Source organism: Sciurus carolinensis, chromosome 3, assembly GCF_902686445.1.
Source record: "Sciurus carolinensis chromosome 3, mSciCar1.2, whole genome shotgun sequence".
In the NCBI taxonomy this organism is placed as follows: Eukaryota; Metazoa; Chordata; class Mammalia; order Rodentia; family Sciuridae; genus Sciurus; species Sciurus carolinensis.
The window spans coordinates 19,419,253-19,440,536 of NC_062215.1; the positions used below are offsets into that span (position 1 = coordinate 19,419,253).

Sequence of the window (21,284 nt, forward strand, 5' to 3'; positions counted from 1 at the left end):
TTAAAAGATATTAATAAAAAGCGTTCTTCCCACCACCACTCCCAAATCTCCAATACCTCTCCTCCCGAAATTATCTATTTCATATTTTTACACTATTTGTAAAAGCAAAGGATTTTAATCAACCTATGTGTTTAAAAATACAGAAGTAGTTAATAAGCATATCCGCACAAAAAAGCACTAAAATAGTTTTAAAAAGGATCAATCTATGAGCTGGGCATGGTGGTGCATGCCTATAATCCCAGTTACATGGGATGCTGAGACCGGAGCACTAAGGCCAGGTTGGATAACTTAGCAAGATCCTGTCTCAAAAAAATAAAAAGGGCTGAGCTATAGCTTAGAGAAAGAGTGCTTGCCTAGCATGTATATAGGGCCTGGGTTCAATCAATTCCCAGCACCACCAGAAAAAAAAAGTGTGTGCACGAACACATATATTTATACTTGCTTATACACATGAGATACTATCGAAAGAATTCACTGATAGTGAACTTGGTTACCTCAAGGAAGGTTTGATGATCTTAAAATCAGAACTCCAGAAGATGGAAATAAATATCTAAAGCAAGATTCTTGCCTATGGTTTACTGACTGAGTATCCCTATTTTTCATTACTCCCAGGGCTATTGTTCCATTCACCACAATACTCCACCCACCGAAACTGATTCAGGGTCCCCTATTCAAACATTTATCTACTCATAGGAAAAAAAAGTAGAGATTAATAAACATTTCTTTAAAAACTATTTGGAAATGTTTTATTTTTTCCTAATCCCTTTTGAAAGAGGCACTTCAAATATGCACATACCTGTTCAATTACTTTGAATTTTAAAATGCTCTCCCTCTTAGAAAGAACCTCTCTCCCCACACCACCAATACATCATAAAACACTTCCCACCTGAACTAGTTGCTCCTTCAGTTTGTAGATGGGCAGGCTCTCCCTCTGCTCAAGGATTGACATCTGGGTCTTTTTTCCATAGGAAGCTTTGTTGCCCCCAAAGGCATGCTTCTTCCACTCTGGAATGTCATTGGGCATCATCCCAATCCCCCTCATATTGGCAGCAATCTGCCTGCCTTCCGCTGTAAAGGAAAACAGGCAAGTGAGTAGTGTCCTCAAGTTACCTCAAGATAAACCAGGGGAATCAACAAAATGGTGTGCACCACATGTGTTCAGCCTGATTCTTGATCAACAGTACTTAGAGAAACAAATAAATATGAAGAAAAGTACAGGGAAAGGGAAAGAGGGGACAGGCAAGGGAAAGAGACCCTAATAAGTGGTGCTACAACCTTTTGATACCTCCTACCAGAAAAAAAGGAGGTTAGTTGAGAGAGGTCAAGACTTGATTGTTTGATCCTGGAACTTATTTTTTAAGTGCTTTATTGAGATATAGTTTACATATGATATCTTTTTTTTTTTTTTTGGTACCAGGGATTGGACCCAGGGGTGCTTAACCACTGAACCACATCCCCAGTTCTTTGTTATATTTTATTTAGAACAGGGTCTTGCTGAGTTGCTTAGGGCCTCACTAAGTTGCTGAGATTGGCTTTGAACTCTCCAACCTCCTGCCTCAGTCTCCTGAACTGCTGGGATTCCAAGCATGCACCGCTGCACCTGGTTGATAACATTCTTTTCAAGTGACAACTTTGGCTAACTGTGTATTCACAAAGTTGTACAACCATTACCACCATCTAATTTTAGAACATTTTTATCACCCCCAAAAGAAAACTCTTTCCCCTCCTTTTCCCTTCCCTTGGCAACCAACTAGTCTACCTTCTATCTCTTTGGGTTGACCTATTTTGGACATTTCATTGAAACACGTGGTGTTTTGTGTCTAGTTTCTTTTATCTGGCTTAATGTTTTCAAGGTTAACCCTGGAATTTGTGACTTGAATAAGGAGCAAAAGAATGAACAGAATTTTAGTGGCTCTTCAGAATAAGCAAATATATTTTTACGACTTTGATGACAAAACCTGCTATAAAAATATACTTCAGTCTGGGGTGGTGTGCATGACTGTAATCCCAGCAATTTAGAGGGCTGAAGCAGGAGGATCGCAAGTTCCAGGTCAGTCTTAGCAACTGAACAAGGTCCTATCTCAAAAAAAAAAAAAAAAGAGCTGAGGATGTAGCTCAGTGCTGAAGGACCTGAGTTCAATCCCCAGTTATAGGGACACACACACAAACTTCAGTCTACTACGCAAATAAATGAGCTTTGAAAAAGGACAAAGGAGAGTCATGGAAATGGGGCTTATTCTAAGAAAATGGAGGATTTTTTTTTTTTTTTTTTTTTGGTGGAGCTAGGATTTGAACCCAGGGCCTTATGCATGCAAGGCAAGCACCCTACCAACTGAGCTATGTGCCCAGCCCCAGGATTATTTTCTTAAACAATGAATTAATATTTCCAACCTTCTAATGTTTTTTTTAGTTGTCAATGGGCCTTTACTTCCTTTACTTATTAATTTATATGTGGTGCTGAGAATGGAACCCAGTGCCTCACACATGCTAGGCAAGCACTCTACCACTGAGCCACAACTCCAGCCCAACCTTCTAATGTTAACATAATATATTTTGAATATCTATTACTTGCATCCACACTGTTATCCAAATCCACTTCCCCAAACTCTGCCTCCAGTCCAGATACCTCAACTAAGATATCCTCTAGTTACCTTAGGTACAAGTCTAAAACTGAATTCATAATCTTTCCCCACAAACTTGTTTTTCCTCTGGAGTCCCCTATCTCAGAAATGCTATCACTCACCCTGGTACTCACACCAGAAACCTGGAAGTCATCTTTGCCCACTCCTACTTCCCTTTTCCTCAGTCAACAAATCACATTTTTCAAGCACATCCTACCTGTCTGCTACCTCTGTGTTCAAGCCACTATCATCTTTCCTCTTAAAGCCTCCTGATTCACCTCACGTGTTTACTTTTACCCCATCTGAGTCTTCAGGGCACCCTGAATGACCCTCTGATCATGCCATTGCCCTACTTAGAACATTTTCATGCTAAACACTTTTCAACACCTCCCAGTGCACTTAGAATTAAACTTAGATTCTGAATGTCCACAAAGCCCTGGCCTGCCAATCCTGCCTCATCCCCTGCCCCTCACTCACTACTCTCCAGCTATACAGGCTTCCTGTAAGGTCTTCTTTCTAACCCCATAGTGCTAGCACAGGCTATTCCTCTACCTCAAACACATTCCCATCACCCTCTGATAAACTAGGTCCTAATTATCCTTCATATCTCAACTTCCCCAGGGACACAACATCCCCCCACACCAGCCAATTATACTACCCGTACTTCAGAGAACACTGACCAGAATATCATTAATTACTCAGTTATTTGGTTAATGTCCACCTCCCCTGCTAAGTTGTACACCTCCAAGAGCAAGGATCATGTCTATATAATTCACAGTTGTATCCCCAGTTGCCTAATGCAAATTAATAAGTATCTGCTATGACTATGTCCAGTAGTTAGCTTATACTTACTGCACAAAGAAGTATATAGTATAAAATAAATCAAACGCATTCTGTTGTCATGTATAACTAAATAGAACAAACAATTAAAAAAAAAGAGTATATGGAACTGGGGAGTGAACCCAGGGGTACTCTATCATTGAGCTGAATTCCCAGTTCCTTTTATTTTTCATTTGAGACAGGATCTCACTAAGTTACCTGGGCTGGCCTAAAACTTGTTATCCTCCTGCCTCAGTCTCCCAAGTAGCTAGGATTATAGGCATACCACTGCAAAAAGGAAGGCTGAAAGTTGGATCATCACTAGGCATGGTGGCACATTCCTGTAATCCCAGCAACTTGGGAGGCTGAGGCAGGAGGATCTCAAATTTAAGGCCAGTCTCAGCAACTTAGCAAGGCCCTAAGCAACTTAGTGACTTAAAAAAATAAAAAGGGCTGGAAATGTGGCTCACTGGTTAAGTGCTCCTGAGTTCAATCCTAATACTAAAATAAATAAATAAATAATAAAGTTGTATTATCTCTAGAACAAAACTTAGGAGAATCACAAGCTTGAGGCCAGCCTCAGCAACTTAGCAAGGCCCTATCTTAAAATAAAAAGGGATGGCGATGTAGCTCAGGGGTAAAATGCCCCTGGGTTCAATTCCCAGAACTGGGGAAAAATATAAAGCCAAGCAAACAAATATGCTCTAATGGAAGGGGTAAAATGAGACTAAATATTCAATGTGTGCTGGCAGTGCATTCTATGTATATGTGTAAAGGTTCAGATTTTTTAAAAAGGTCCCTCCAAGGGTCTTACCATCAGGCAGAGGATCAACCCAGTGTTTATTGAGTCCCATGGGAATAGAATCCATCTCAGCTTCACGCTGGGCCTGCTTGAGTTCCCGCCTTTCCTTGGCCAAGGCACTCTGCATCATGGCTGCTTGGGAGAGGGAGCCATCTGGGTTCTAGAGCAAAACAGGAAAAAGCAACATGCATTAAATGAATAAAATAAAATGCAGATGTTAAGATACTACTCTAAAACATGAGACCACAGCTAAAATAAAATTCCAGACAACATAAAATGAATAGATAAACTGCAGCACATGGAGATAAAATGAAAAATCGCTTACCATGAGAACCCCCAAAGAGTTAGGAATAGTGCTACCTTTAAATGTATGCAGGATATAAGAAAGGGACAAGAAAGAATTCTGTATGACCATAAGAACAAAAGAAGTGATGATCAGATCCATCTAAAGATGGAATACATTTCCTTAAGGGATGGTCAATTCCCTGTCACTAATGTCAAGCAAATATGAGATGACCACATGGGAAGAACAATACAGCAGGGTTACATAAGTGGATTATAAGCATTATATGGGTGTTTTTTCCCAAACCTAAAATTTTATAACAGTTCTATGGATTCTGATTTGCAGTCTCCTCTCAGTTCTGCCCTCTATAACACCCAGTGCTGTAACTTTTTATGGAGACAAAACAAAACTGATCAAATGAACCCTTGAAAATTACCTTTGAATCTGCAAGATAATGATGCCCCTAAGGAATCTAGGCAAAGGCAATGAGAGTAGGTCCATACTCCTATTTATCTCTGCTTCTTTCCAAAACACACAAATGAGCTCAAACAAAAACTAAACAAGACAAAGCAACAGAGTCCAGACAATCTTCATTTAAAATAAAAATTATCTAGACCCTGCCTAACAGTAAATGCTACCTTAAGTGGTTTGAGTTCTACTTACACAGATTTGATAATCTGACCTATTCCTTTAAGAAAACAAGTCCATGGGACATTTTCAGATTAAAGTCCCAGCACTTATTACCTTAACAATTTTAATGGGGCTCATATCCATGCTTTGCTTGGTGTGTCCTCTCAGAAATGGAGGCTCTTCCTCAACCAGTTCGATCTCCAGGTCCTCATCTAAAAGTGACCAGAAAGGAATTAGTCATAAACAAATGAAAGGAACAATCATTTTTCATCCAAATAGTCAATTTCTATTAGCACCAATAATCAAAAATAGCTTCCAGGGCTGGGGTTGTAGCTTAGTAGTAGAGCACTTGCCTAGCATGTGTGAGGCACTGGGTTCGATTCTCAGCATCACATAAAATAAAGGTATTGTGTCCATATACAACTAAAAAAAATAAATAAATAAATTTTTTTTTTTAAAAAAGTAGCTTCCAAGGTCAAAAAGACAGCAATGCAAGTGAAACTCTAGCCCAAGTGTCTATTCCTCCCTGTGATAACCCCCACCCCAGTCATTTCTAAGGTATTTGTGCTCCAGCCCAAGAACTCATCAGAGCTGCTTTCAAAAGAAGCTAGGCAGCCAGGTGCCATAGCACATGACTGTTATCCCAGCAGCTCCGAGCCTGAGGCAGGAGGATCCCAAATTCAATGCCAGCCTCAGACGCAGATGCTGATCCATAGTTGGGGGGTGGGTAGGGAAGAATGAAGGAATGTTTTGGATTATGCAGAAGGGAGTGAGGGGAGGGCTGGGGAGGTGGGGATGGGAAGGACGGTGCAATGAGACCAACATTATTACCCTATATACATGTATGAAAAAATATTTTTTTAAATAAAATAAAATACATACATGCAAAAAAAAAAAAAAAAAAAAAAAAAAGCCAGCCTCAGCAAAAGTGAGGAACTAAGCACCTCAGTGAGACCCGTCTCTAAATAAAATACAAATTAGGGCAGGGGATGTGGCTCGGTGGTTGGGTGCCCCTGACTTCAAACCCTGGTACCCGCCTCTAAACAAAAAGGAAGCTAGGCCATATTGGTTGTGGTGGCCACGCCTGTAATTCTGGTGACTGGGCAGAAGGATCACAGGTTTGAGGCCAGCCTCAGGAATTTAACAAGACTCTGCCGCAAAAGAAAAAAATACAAAGGGATGGGGATGTAGTTCAACAGTAGAGCATCCTGGGTTCAATCCCCAGTACCACATAAAAAAAACAAAACAAAAAAAAATAAAATAAGAAAAAACAACACAAAGCTAAGCCTACACAAATATACTGGTTTGCTATTCTTAAATCGTATTAAAAGTGGTAGGGGGTATAGCTCAGTTATAAAGTGCCTCTGGGCTCAATCCCCAGTTAAAAAAAAAAGAAAAAGGAAAATGGATAAATTATAGTAAATTTATAAACACTCTACAGCAATGAAAACATGAAATACAATATAAATAGAAATAAGGATAAATATTATTGAAGTGTGAGAGTTAGCCAAAGAAAGAAAAAGAAAAAAAAAAAAAGGAACCAAGGGGTGTATGAAGCTCGGTGGTAGAGTGCATGCCTAGTATACACAAGCACACAAGGCCCTGGTTTTAAACCTCGGCATTGCAAAAAAAAAAACCCCAGAAAACAAAAACAAACAACAAAAAAGCACAAAATGAATTAAGTTTAAAAACAGACTAAACAACATTTAGGGATAGACATTTAGATGATACAACAGTAAAGAAAAGTAAGTGAATGACTAACCCAAAATTTAGGATGGTGGGGGTGGGAAAATAGCTCAGTTGGTAGAGTGCTGGCCTTGCAAGCACAAGGCCCTGGGTTCAATCCCCAGACCACAAAAAAATAAAATAAATTTAGGATGGTGGTTACCCAACTAGGAGGAAAGAGGAAGATTTAATCAGAGGAGAGCATGTAAGGGCTTCAAAGATGCAGGTAAAGTTCTACTTCTTAGCTGGGTAGCGGGTACAAAAGTGCTCAACTATTATTGTTATACTAATTTAATATGCTCCATTATAGGATTTATTTCATAATTTTAAAAAATTACTAATAGGTTGAATTAATAGTTGTTACTCAGAATAATCTAGGTAGATTCAGGGTTTTCAGAATAATTACTAAGACTATGAGATCAAATTTATTCCCCAAAATATAACTTTTTATAATCCTGAAAACTTATTAGAAGCAACAAGTATAATAAATAGATACTTTTTTTTTTTTTTGTAGTGCTAGGGATTGAATTCCCTCAGGCATGCAAGGCAAGTGCTTCACCACTAAGCTACATCCCCAGCGCAAAAACATGAACACCTGACAACTGAATGACCTTGCTTCTATCAAAAGATGAGTAGTGAGAACCAAGGAACAAATGACTTACAGCCACTGGGTTAAACTACGGACAGTCTAGTCCAATGACTCCACCTGCAAATTCTCTCCTCCCAATCTAATATCCTGCTCAATCCAAGTGCTAGTTACCTTCTTCATCATCCACCTTAGGGAGAATGCCAGTCTCTTCATCAAAGTCTGGAAACTCTTCTTTGGAAAGGACATTGGCAGCAATCATCTAGCCAAAGGACAAAGGCAGCATTTATAATCTGTAAGAATCAAAACTCTTTTCCAGGAATTAATTACAGAGGTTTTATGCAGGAAACCAAGGTTTTTTCCTCCTCTGACCCACGATGTCAGAGCCTCTAATGTCACATATCCCATCCCTGGGGAGCGCTAGGACATGGTGCTGAAAAGAATGAGCTCCAAGGTGTCATTCCAAGGAAGAGTTCCCTATTCCTTCCCTTATTTCCACAGTACTCTTTATACATCTTATTATATGACATGTAACCCTTCACAATTACTTGTTTAGCTGTCTCCTCTACCAGACTTTGAGTTTCTCAAGGGTAGGAACCATGAAATATTTGTCTTGGTAGCCCTAACAGAGGTTGACATATCATAGTTCTAATGTTTCCTGAAGAATGATGGAAACAATAACAAAGACTTAAAAAGTAATTACCATATGCCAGCCACTAACCTAAGAGTTTCAACTCTATTCATTTGTTTAATCCCCACACCACCATCATTAGGCCTGTTTTACAAATGAGGGCACTAAGTCACAAAGAGACACAATAACTTGACTCAGGCTCACACACAAACTAGTAAGTGGCCAGAAGTCACCCCAGGCCACCACACTCCAGGGCCCCCACTACTAACCACCACTCTATATGACTGTGGCCATGAAAGTTCATGGTACCAACCTGTTTGATCTCCCACTTCTCTGGATCAGAGATGCGAGTGAGGCGCTTGCGCTCCAGTGAGTCATCCTCTACTTCAGGGGCACTAACAAGGGAGAGGTGAGTCGGTCTATCTGGATTCCGCATTGAGGTCTCCTCATTGGTCTCTCCAACCAAATTTCGTCGTCGATTTGGGTTTAGATCTTCTCCAGTCTCTTGATCTACATCCTAGGGCAGAGAAACAAGGCAGATAGTTCACTTGCTGTCTCACCCTCCCTTAGTCATCAAATGTAGAAATAGGCTGGACATCTCACCTACCTTCATGCTCAGGCTGGTCTTGGTCCCGGTGAAGGACAGCACTTTGACCTTAACCCTCTGGCCTTTGCTCACCACATCAGCCACATTGGCCACACGGCCTTCCCGCCGGAGTTCAGAGATGTGCACCAGGCCTTCCCACCGCTTCCTAAGAGAGAGTCAGACTCATCTGAAGCATGCCTTAAAATACCTTTTCCCCAAGCAATTCCAACTTTTACTGGAGATGAACAAACAAAATGGTCTTAAGCTCATGAAGTAAGTACTAAGAAGGTGGTATAACTACCCTTCCAAAGAAGACACTGGATAATGGGGAAGAAAGAGGTCTCATCTGTCCTAACAAGAAAAAGACAGATCTCCTGAATACAGTGGGACACACCTATAATCCCAGTGGCTCAGGAGGCTGAGACAGGAGAAGAGATCAAGGCCAGCCTCAGCAACTTAGTGAGGCCCTAAGCATTCAGTGAAACCCTGTCTCAAAATAAAAAAATAAAAAGGGCTGGGGATATAGCTCAGTGGTAGAGTACCTGCCTAAGATTCATGAGGTTCTGGCTTCAATCCCCAGCACCACAAAACAAACAGAAAAGTTAATTTCTAAGAATCTTGAATGCTGATTTTTTAACGTACCATTGATCATAACTTTTTAGAATGTAAAAATGCCAGTAATAAAAGACATTCTGTCATCATTCTAAAAGAACACCAACATTACCTTAGTCCCTCCAGTTGCACAAAGCATCCAAACTGCATGATGCTGGTAACTTTGCCATTGTATATGTCCCCAATGGCAGGTTCTTCAGGAGGAGGGCGGTCCACGTGTTTATCCCGCCACCTGTCCAGATTTCTCTCCCCATACTTGTCACGGTCCTTCCTGTCTTTGGGGGGACTCAGACTTCTACTCCTGGACCGATATCTAGACTTCCCTTTATTTCTCTCCCGGGTCCTGGAATGTGATCGAGAACGGGATCGGTGTCTCCGTTTATGGTCTCTGTCTCTGTCTCGCTCTCTATCTCGTTCTCTGTCCCGATCACGATCACGGTCTCGGTCTCGGTCTCGGTCTCGGTCTCGGCTTCGACTCCGCTTCTTCTTTTTTGTCCTGTCCCTAATAAATCAACAAGTACCTGTTTGAAAAAGAAATCAGCCCAATTTCATCTTTGCCTCCCTAAGCACCCAATACAGTACCCACACATGGTAAACACTTACTAAGAGATAAGAGTTTCAATGACTATGACATCCCTGCAGGCCAATAATGAATCATGCCACAAACATTTAGTCTTTCACCCCGATTTCTATCTTCTGAACATCTTAGCATTTAATGCACAAATATAGTTGGTAGTGAGCAATGAAAAGATATCCAAGACTATGATACATGACCAGGTCAGATTCTGTAAATTTGTCTTAATTTTGCTTGACCATTCCACAAAATACAACTATCATAGTATTCTAAACTTCCAAAGAACAGGACACAAAGGACAAACCGGTGCTCAGTGTCTCTTTGCTTCTCCTGGCCTGCTGCACTGGGCATTAAAGCTTCCAGTTCTTTCAAGACATCCACAGCGACTTTTACATCATCCTCATCCAGCATGGTCTGCAGGGGCAAAGGCAAGCAAAGTTAGGATGACAGGGAAAACAAACTATTCAAGAATCAGTATGTTTTTCAGCTATATCTAGAAATCTGACCCACATCACTAACAACTTATATGAAGGAAGCAGAAGAGACACAGATTTCTAATGCAAATGGAGACAACAAGGAGGAATGGACAAAGATTCGTGAGAGTCATTTCTACATGAACCAAATCCCACTTGTTCTTTTTTTTGCAGTGCTGGGGATTGAACCCAGGGCCTTGTGCTTGCAAGGCAAGCACTCTACCAACTGAGTTATATCCCCAGCCCCTCCCCTTGTTCTTAATACAATCCTGGTGAAGGCAATTATATATTAATCATCTCTCCCATGAGTAGAACTCAGATATTAAAATTTATAAAAAGCAACTTTCCCAAAGCACTCCCCTACTTCCTCCCACTTTATTATTTTCCATAACTGTCTCAAAAAAAGAAAAAAAGGGGGGGGCCATTGGGGATATGGTAGAGAACTCCTGGGTTCAAATGCCAGCACACACACAAAAAAGTAGTAACAATTTACGTAGCATTTACATTATATTAGGTAATAGAGAAAAGATTTAAAGTATATAGAAGGCCAGGCTTAGTGACACATGCCTGTAATCCCATAGACTCAGGAGGCTAAGGCAGGAGAATCACAATTTGAGTACAGCCTCAGCAACTTAGTGAGGCTGTCTCAAAATTTAAAAACATTAAATGGATTGGGGATGTAGTTCAGTGGTAAAAACACCCCTGGATTCAAAACAAAAACAAAAACAAAAAATAAACCATAAAATAAATGGAAGGATGTAAGCTATATGCAAATACTACACATTTATTTATCTATCTCTTTTGTGGGACAACTATGCTTATTTGTTTGTTATCTGTCTCTTCCCCACAGATTACTTATATGTTTATTTCTAGCTCTTCACCCAACACTAGGGTATAATCTGCAAAAGGTAGAAACTCTTATCTGTTCTCTTCATTGTACTTAGAACAGTGCTTGGCATAGAGTAAGTACTCAAAAATACTTGGCTAAAATGAAATTTTAAAACCAAATCACCTAAAGAAAAAAAAAAGAGCTCTTCTAACAAGTAATGGAGCAAAAATCTAATTTCACACATCAGAACCTTGTTATTTCATATGTACTTTATATTCCTAATCACTGCTTCCCACAATTCCTAAGCTCACTTTCTTTAAATATCATCCTCTGAACCCTTTAACACTATTCTATACATAGCACATGTTCGGGGAGTGATTTCATTTTGACAAACATAGAACAACAAAGGCAAAAAGAATTATTAAAATTACTAAAAAAAATTATTAAAATTACTAGTGAGACAAAGAAAAGGAGCAGAAGACACTGATAGTAGACATTTTCAAAATGTTATAAGTACCCGAACGGAAGGGTTGTCTGGCTGGCAAAGAACTGGGAAGAGTTCCTTCAGCTTTTCTTTTTCGGTTTTTGGTTTAACAACTGGATCTTAATTCATTAAAAAGAAGAAAGAGTTAAAAAGAAAAAAATATATATTTAATGCTATTAATGGATTACAAAATTAATTCAATATTAAATTTGAATCAATCTGAAAAGGAACATAGAACTTTGCTACATATAACCATAAAGTTAGTTACTATAGATATAATTTATTTTTCTAAACACATCAACTTGAAAACCCTTAACAAACTTTGGGCATGTAGAAAGGAGGGGTGCATCAATCAGTACTGATTTGATTATGTCTTGTAATTTTAATTTTGTCTTAAGTCATTTGAAAGATTCTTATTAGAACATTTACTTGCTCAGCAGCTATACACAAAAAAATAAAAACAATTTAGAAGGTGCTCACAATCTAAACCATTCTGGAGGCTAAGTTCAGTTGGAAGCTCTGCTCACCTTTGCTAGTAGAAGGCTTTGCTGGAGGTCGCATGGTTTGTATGAGACGCAGAAGGTTACTAATAAGAGAATCCTTTGAAAAGAAACAAAAACAAAAATTGTCAAACCCTGAATCAGTGATTAAATATACTTAGAAAAGTAAGAGATCTGGTATGGCTCATCTACTCAGGGGGTTGAGTCAAGAAGAACAGAAGTTCAAGACCCTCAACTTAGTGAAACCCTGTATCAAAATAAAAAATCAACAGAACTGAGGATATAGGTCAGTAGTGCAGCATCCCTGGGTTCAATCCCCAGGAAAGAATGGGAGGAAGGAAGGATCAAAGGAGGGAAGGAAAGAAAAGGAAGGGGAAGGTGTAGGAGAGGGGGGAAGGGATAGATATGCACTTGAATTTAGCTAACTGGAACAAATGAAGCACAACCTGGTACAGCATGAAGCTAGTAGCTTTAAAGAATGCTGATGTTTGAAAATCCTTAGGGGAAAAGTTATTTAGTTCCCTTCAACCATTTTATTTCCCATTCTTTAGAATCACCTCTAAAACCTAGATTCTTGTTTCAGACTTCCTGATTCACAGAACAAGAATGTAAACATCCACAAATACGTAATGAAAATCTTAATGGCAATTTTCTATAAAGGAGTCACAGGAAATCCAGCTCCTTCACTACTGCTTCATGGAATGAAAACACTGCACATTAAGTGGTTTGCTTAATAGGTACGTACACACTGCCTCCCTCCTACATCCAAATCCTACATTAAAGCCTCCCCAAAATTAAATTCAATAATGACATTAAAACAAAAAAGTCTTCAAATATACATACTGTGAATTCTGCACCATTTTTGACCAACGAAGTCTTAAAAGTATCAAAAGTGGTATTTTTCTCAGCAAGACTGATCACGAATTCAGCTGCAAATGAAAAAAGAAAGTAAGAATGGAAACTTGAGCAAGAAATGAGTTTCAAGAATGGCGAAAAAAGGGGCTGGGGAGATAGCTCAGTCGGTAGAGTGCTTGCGTTGCAAGCACAAGGCCCTGGGTTCGATCCCCAGCACCAAAAAAAAAAAAAAAAAAAAGAAAGAATGGCGAAAAAACGAATCAGGTTTTCCAACAGTCATAAAAGTCAAAGACCATCATCTACTGAAGGTAAAGAAAGAAAATTTAGATGGTTGATATTATCCATGTATGTTCTAGTCAATTTTTATAAATGAAAAGAAAACATTACTAAAAATGGCTCATTCAAGTCCTTCAGTGGATTTAAACTAGGAAGACCTATTTGCCTAGATTGTTATACCCTCTTCTCACAAAATTATCAGCTATGGCATGGTGCAGTGGTGCATGCCTATAATCCAGCAACTCAGGAGGCTGAGACAGGAGGCTCAAGAATTCAAGGCCAGTCTCTACAACTTAGTGAGATCTTGTCTCAAAAAAAAGGGGAGGGGGGTTGGTAATATAGGTCAGTGGTAGAGTGCTCCTAAATTCAATCCCCAGTACCACAAAAACAAAACAAAACTATCAGCTATGCACACTGCCAAATAGACTTTAAAAGTGACAATGTACAAAAGCATGAGTCCATGCATATATACACAGATACATAGACACACACACAGTAGAATGCTTTCTATTGTTTCTGGAAGGTCCGACCCGAACTATATGTAAAAGTTAGGCAGGTACTGGGTGGTATAATCTCCAAGTTGATGAAAGACTTAATTGCCCCCCCAAATTTCTCCCCAAACCTGCTTAATTTTTAGAACTTTTTAAATTAGCCAGGTATAGTGGCACAAGTCTGTAACCCCAGTGACTCCAGAGGCTGAGGCAGGACAGCAAGTTCAAAGCCAGCCTCACTCTGCAAGGCAGGCCCTCAGCATTTTAGTGAGTTCTTATCTCAAAATAAAAAGTAAAAAGGGGGGCTGGGGAGATAGCTCAGTCAGTAAAGTGCTTGCCTTGCAAGCACAAGACCATGGGTTTGATTTCCAGCACCACAAAAAAAAAAAAAAAAAAAAAGTAAAAAGGGCTAGGGATGTAGCTCAGTGTTAAGCACCCCTGGGTTCAATCCCCAGTACGGAAAAAATAAAAACACTTCTAATATTAGAGCAATTTATTAATAAAGAGACTTTCAGAAAAGATGCACATTGGGCTGGGGTTGTGGCTCAGTGCTAGAGCACTTGCCTAGCATGTGTGAGGCACTGGGTTCAATTCTCAGCACCACATATAAATAAATAAAATAAAGGTCCATCGACAACTAAAAAAATATCTAAACAATATCATTTGCGGATGACATGATTATATATTTAGAGGATCCAAAAACCTCCTCCAGAAAACTTCTAGACCTCATCAATGAATTCAGCAAAATAGCAGGCTATAAAATCAACACGCATAAATCTAAAGCATTTTTATACACAAGCAACGAAACAGTTGAAAGGGAAATGAGGAAAACAACTCCATTTGCAATAGCCTCAAAAAAATAAAATAAAACACTTGGGCATCAATCTAACCAAAGAGGTAAAAGATCTCTACAATGAAAACTACAAAACACTGAAGAAATAAATTAAGGAAGACCTTAGAAGATGGAAAGATCTCCCATGTTCTTGGATAGGCAGAATTAACATTGTCAAAATGGCCATACTACCAAAAGTGCTATACAGATTCAATGCAATTCCAATTAAAATCCCAATGACATACCTTACAGAAATAGAGCAAGCAATCCATGAAATTCATCTGGAAGAATAAGAAACCCAGAATAGCTACAGCAATCCTTAGCAGGAAGAATGAAACAGGGGGTATCGCAATACCAGAACTTCAACTATACTACAAAGCAATAGTAACAAAAACAGCATGGTATTGGCACCAAAATAGACAGGTAGATCAATGGTACAGAATAGAGGACACAGACACAAACCCAAATAAATACAATTTTCTAATACTAGACAAAGGGGTCAAAAATATGCAATGGAGAAAAGATAGCCTCTTCAACAAATGGTGCTGGGAAAACTGGAAATACATATGCAACAGAATGAAACTAAACCCCTATCTCTCACCCTGCAAGACCAGAGACCCTGCATCTTATAGAAGAAAAAGTAGGTCCAAATCTTCACCTTGTTGGCTTAGGATCAGACTTCCTTAACAGGACTCCCATAGCACAAGAAATAAAAGCAAGAATCAATAACTGGGATAGATTCAAATTAAATAGCTTTCTCTCAGCAAAGGAAACTATCAGCAATGTGAAGAGAGAGCCTACAGAGTGGGAGAATATCTTTGCCACTCATACTTCAGGTAGAGCACTAATTTCCAAAATATATAAAGAACTCAAAAAACTCTACACCAAGAATACAAATAATCCAATCGACAAATGGGCTAAGGATATGAACAGACACTTCACAGAAGAAGATCTACAAGCAATCAACAAACATATGAAAAAATGTTCACCATCCTTAATAATAAGAGAAATGCAAATCAAAACTACACTAAGATTCCATCTCACCCCAATTAGAATAGTGATAATCAAGAATACAAGCAACAATAGGTGTTGGAGAGGATGGGAAAAAGGTACACTCATACATTGCTGGTGGGGCTGCAAATCAGTGCAGCCACTCTGGAAAGCAGTGTGGAGATTCCTTAGAAAACTTGGAATGAACCTACCATTTGACCCAGCTATTCCACTCCTCGGCCTATACCTAAACGACTTAAAATCAGCATACTGCAGAGATACAGCCACATCAATGTTCATAGCTGCTCAATTCACAATAGCCAGAGTGTGGAACCAACCTAGATGCCCTTCAATGGATGAATGGATAAAGAAACTGTGGTATATATAAACAATGGAATATTACTCAGCAATAAAGAATAATAAAACTATGGCATTTGCAGGCAAATGGATGAAATTGGAGAATATCATGTTAAGTGAGATAAGCCAATCTCAAAAATCCAAAAGATGAATGATCTCACTGATAAGTGGATGATGACATGTGATAGGGGGTGGGAGGGGGGCAAGAATGGAGGAAGGAGAGACTGTATAGAGGGAAAAGAGGGGTGAGGGGGTGGGGGGAAGGAAAAAAATAATGGAATGAATCAAACATCATTACTCTATGTAAACGTATGAATATTCAAATGGTATGCTGTTACTCCATGTACAAACAGAAACATGTATCCCATTTGTTTACAATAAAAATAAATTAAAAAAAAAGATAAAAAGCACATTTACCATAGACTGAGATAATAAACCTCATACTGTGAGTCTATAAGAAATAATTAATAATTTCACTTGGATGCTAACCCTAAAACAAACAAATAAACAACATGGAAGAGCTGGATGACTGATATTACCACACCATTTCTATGCTGGAATTTGCCTTTATCACTGTGATGATACTAAGCATTATTCATAATGCTTATGCATAAAAACAAGTTAAAAGCATAGGATGGCACATGCATATAATCCCCACTACTTGGCAGGCTGAGGGAGAAATTTGAGGTCAGCCTGTGCATCTTAGTGTGAGATTCTGTCTCAAAAATAGAAAAGAGTTGGGGGCGCAGCTCAGTAGTAGAGCATTTGCCTAGCATGTGTGAGCCCCTGGATTCAATTCCCAGTACCCTCAATACACACAAACTTAATAACAACAATGTCAATGGTTAATCCTTTTTGAACATTACTATCTGCAAAGCACTACACTAAGGGTTTTACATGGGTTATCCCCAAGATCCTCACAACAACCCTCACTAGTGGGTGCTATTATTGTCCTATTTTATAGTGTTTGAGACACTATCTTTCCTAATAATAATTGATGGAACAGGGACAGGAACCCAGGCAATCTGATTTCAGTCACATTCTTTAGAGAAAGGAGGAGGGAAAATTAAGCCACTTAGTGCCTAGCACACTATACTCAAGGGATCCCAAAGTAAGCAGCAAAATATTCACACTGCCAACATTGTGCTAATACTCAAAAAGTGTCTGATTTCAGGTTTTGGGGTTAGGGATTCTTGATTTGTACAAGATAGGCATATCTTAACTGAAAAGCAAGAGAAAAATAAACTAAAACATACTGGCTTCAGGACATCTTCCAAGGTGCAATATAGTAACCCTATGAAGAAGATATTATCATCCCACTTCACAATTGAGAAAAATGGCTTCAGAGAAACTAAGTGTCTTACCCAAGGGCACAAATCTGAGTCCATGACTCCCCACACTTTCTTGATAAAACCCAGGGCCTCAGACATACACACACACACACACACACACACACACACACACACCCCAATGTATCTCAAACCCTCTTATCACATGCCCCTTCCCACCATTCCTCCATTTGATAACTTCACTACATTTTCATTTTGAAAAAAACATATAGTCAGTTGGCACTCTCTCTCTAACCTTCCTAATATCAATCTCTAAACTTATAATATCTACGGTCATATTCTGTTACAATGGCTTAAGCATCCTTGTACCTACCAAAAGCAATTCCCTCACTTATACTCTTGATTTCCACCCATCCCTTTTCACCTCCTAAGTACTTCACCTGCCTAGCTGTAGGTCGGTTGCCTTTTCTAATTTCTCAGTTTGGATGTAATTTGAACCAAAACGTCTAATGACTGGTATTTGAGACATCGTCAAGCACAGACCTCAAAGAATAGATACTACTGAGAAGAGTTGCGAGAACCAGAGGCTCGGAAGGTTGAGGCAGGAGTATACCCAAAGCTAGCCTCAGAAATTTAGAGGCCCTGAGAAACAAAATGAAAAATAAAAAGTGCTGCGGATGTGACTCAGTGGTTAAGAGCCTTTGGGTTCAATCCCGGGTACCCCAACCACAAAAAAAAAAGTGACGTGAAGATCAAATAGGATAAGTAAAGAAAGAGCTGACCATAATATCTGACACACAGTGAGCACCCGGCAAATGTCACCCTTAATTATCAGCATCGTGGCTACAGCTCCTGTTGTTGTTCAACAACTTGGGGCGGTAGTGTCAAGAAGAGATGGCCACCCCAAGCTTCACTGACAGCTTTGAAAAATGATTTCTAATAGGTCGACCGGGGGGAGCTCTCAAGCAGAGGCCACCGCCGCAGAATTTCTGGCTCCAAATCTATGACAGATTCACACGAACAAACACAGCCGGCCCATCAATCACCTTTCTCCTTCTGCCTTCCTTAACCTCAACTCTAAGGCCACTGGGACCTCCTCGAGCTTACCTACCTAGATCCTTGTCGTTGATCCCCAAGTGGTTGTCCAACTCTGTGCAAACTTTCGACACCAAAGACAGATACTCGAGTTTGGCGAGTTCTTCCGCCGGGCCTGGCTCCGGGCCGGCAAAGATTCCTGCCGTGGCCACAGCCACAGCCATGGCTTCAGCTTCCTTTCTGCCTCCTTCCGGTCGGCTGGCGCTGGAAGCCACTCAGGTCAGGCTCCAGCTTTCACTTCCGGGTTGGAGCAGGTCTCTTGTTTACCGTAAATCGAAAACTAGGAACTTAGCCAGTCGGAACTAGATGGATCATAGAGATGACACAGGAAGTTCTTACGGAAGGAACTCCAAGAGTAGGTTACTCCGAGCACCGAAGGGCGCCCTCTATAGGCAAGATAAATCCCACCCTCTGGCCCGGAAACGTTCACTCTCAACACGTTGCCGCACTACGTCAGCAGAGGGCGATCGTGGACTGCGCAAGGGACGCCGGAAGGCGAGCGCTAACCTCCTGCGCCTGCGCCTTAGAAACCTTAAAAAAGGAACCCCAAAGTCTGGAAAAACCAAGTTCACTTGTCGGCGGATCAGAATATTCCAGGTCTTCGCCGCTTCGCGTATCTTGATGTTCGATTTCAAACAATCCAAACCTGTAGACAATGGATTCTGGTTCTGTTACTAGCTCCTCTCATTTTACAGATGAGGAGAGTGGAACTATCCAGCTGGGTGGCCTTGACCAAAGTAACTGTCTGGGGCCTTAGTTTTCTCATGTGCAAACTGGGATAGTGTTGCTCTAACTGGGTTTAGGTGAAGGCTAAATAAGATGACTATCTAAGGAGCCTGACACACAGTAGGCGACTACTACACATAGCAATTACCATTGTATCCCAGGACAAAGACAAGGGTCCAATTGAAACTGGTCTGTCAACACATATCCTTCCCGGAGTCTGAGACCCCACAGAACCACCTCCCTCCTTTCTTGTGAAACTTAACCCTCAGCTTTCTAGTTGTCAATAAACTCAGTCCCCTCAGAACTTGTTCCCCAAAATATAAGCTGTGCTGTGAACCTGTTGTCATACACTTAGGTCTCGCAACTTCAGTTTTCTTTTTCCCTCTGGCAGCCCTAAGGTGGGGTGAGTATTTTCTGTGTGACAAATAGGAAGATGGGAGCATTTCAAAGTTGAACAGTCCACCTATTAGGGAAGAAAACCAGCCCCTTCTACTTTTTTGCTTTGGCTACGTTACACCAAGAAAAAAAAAAATGTTTCTAAGTGTGTGACTAAGTTATTCTAAGTTATTGTCACTAATGCAGAGAAACTTGAGAAAAAATATCCCAAACACAAATGAAAGCCTAGGAACTATCCTCAAGACACTTCTGAGAATGACCAGAGCCTTGCATCTGAGGCCCTTGGTTGTTGGAAAAAGACTTCAAAGAAAGTGAACAGCCCCTCATTTTTCACTCTTTGACCCCCCTCCAAAATTCCTCTCCAATTTTGAATCCATGTATCAAATTTTTATTGATGGAGCATGTGGTAATCCCAAGCTACTTGGGGGAAGCAGGAGGATCATAAGTCAAGTTTGAGACTACCCTTGGCAATTTAGCAAGACCCTGTTTCAACATAAAAATGGCTGGGGATGTAGCTCAGTGGTTGAGCAACCCTGGTTCAATCCCCAGTACAAAATAAATTTTTTTGTATTGAACATCTACTTTGTGCCTAGACACTGTATTAGGTCCTGGAAAGGAAAGGCTCATAAGAAGTCTGAAAGATAGTGGGAAACACCAAAAAAGAACGAGAATACTCTAAATATTACACTCAGCCAAGGAAGCTCATGGCAGAACTGTGTTTATAATTCAAATCTCTCTGCTAATGAAACATGAGGGCAGGTGACTGGAAGACAAAAAACAAAGTAGGTCTGTTTCCTGTCATCTGAGGGCAGCAAGGCTAGGAGGAGGCAGGGGCAGGCAGGAACAGGCCATCTTACTGGGCAATTTATCCTGTTGCAATCCAATATTTGTCTGTCTTATCTTCCAGTGGTCAAGCACAGCCTCAATGTTGCGCAAAACATTCCCAACCTAAAATTCACTCTCAGGACATCAACCTGCCATCAGTAATAAGGATGCTTTAAATCCACCAAGCTTTCAAAGCATTAGATAAAAAACATTCCCTTCTCAGCAGGCTTTTTTGCTTTTGTTACAATCAGGTGTCCTCATTCTCTCTCACTTTTAAACTGTCTTTTTTAAGCCTGGCAAAGTCAGACACATACCTGTAATCCTAGAGGTTTGGGATACTGAGGCTGAAGGATGGCAAGTTCAAAGTCAGTCTCGGCAACTTAATGAGGCTCTAAGTAACTTACAGGGAGACCCTGTTAAAAATAAAGAAATAAAAAGGTTTGGGGATGTAGCTCAGTGGTAAAGCTCCTCTGGGTTCAATCCCCAGTACTCCAAAAATAAAATAATGCAAAACCAAAACAAAAATGAAAACAAAAACAGACACTCAAGCACCATTATGATGTGAACTTTGCAACAAAGTGTGTTATGGGCCTCCTCATCTTATGTAGGAATGGTAAAGAATTTTCACATATTTACAAGATTTCTCTCTTTTTTCTTCTTTTCCTTCAGTGCTGGGGATCAAACTGAGGGCCTCCCACCTGCTAGGCAAGCACTCTACCACTAATCTCCATCTTCAGTCATGCATTTTTTTTTTTTTTTTTTTTTTTTTTTTTTTTTTTTTGCGGTGCTGGGGATCGAACCCAGGGCCTTCACTCTACCAACTGAGCTATTTCCCCAGCCCCATTTTCATCTTTTAAGTGACCCTGATTCAAGATCTAGTTGGCATTTCTTAGACTTCATTTAGGTTTCTTTTTTCTTTTCTTTTTTTTTTTTTAAATGAGTGTTACAAGTATAGATGTCAAAGTGGCAAGTTACACTGAACTTTCTTTTTTCCTCT

At 40.0% G+C, this 21,284-nt stretch overlaps 1 protein-coding gene across 1 annotated transcript in view; it reads right to left on the bottom strand.

Moving 5' to 3' along the window:
* The window catches only part of Dhx8 (DEAH-box helicase 8), a 37,054-nt gene extending 18,529 nt beyond the window's left edge, over positions 1 to 18,525 (bottom strand). The window contains exons 1-12 of the mRNA XM_047543562.1: positions 18,357 to 18,525; positions 12,999 to 13,084; positions 12,183 to 12,255; positions 11,689 to 11,774; positions 10,174 to 10,283; positions 9,408 to 9,797; positions 8,705 to 8,849; positions 8,411 to 8,614; positions 7,641 to 7,728; positions 5,270 to 5,367; positions 4,255 to 4,402; positions 887 to 1,068 (exon numbers count right to left, since the gene is read on the bottom strand). Of these exons, the coding sequence (XP_047399518.1) occupies positions 887 to 1,068; positions 4,255 to 4,402; positions 5,270 to 5,367; positions 7,641 to 7,728; positions 8,411 to 8,614; positions 8,705 to 8,849; positions 9,408 to 9,797; positions 10,174 to 10,283; positions 11,689 to 11,774; positions 12,183 to 12,255; positions 12,999 to 13,084; positions 18,357 to 18,504 (1,758 nt within the window). The 5' untranslated portion in view covers positions 18,505 to 18,525. The remainder of the gene's footprint in view (positions 1 to 886; positions 1,069 to 4,254; positions 4,403 to 5,269; positions 5,368 to 7,640; positions 7,729 to 8,410; positions 8,615 to 8,704; positions 8,850 to 9,407; positions 9,798 to 10,173; positions 10,284 to 11,688; positions 11,775 to 12,182; positions 12,256 to 12,998; positions 13,085 to 18,356) is intronic.
* Positions 18,526 to 21,284: the final 2,759 nt, after the last annotated feature.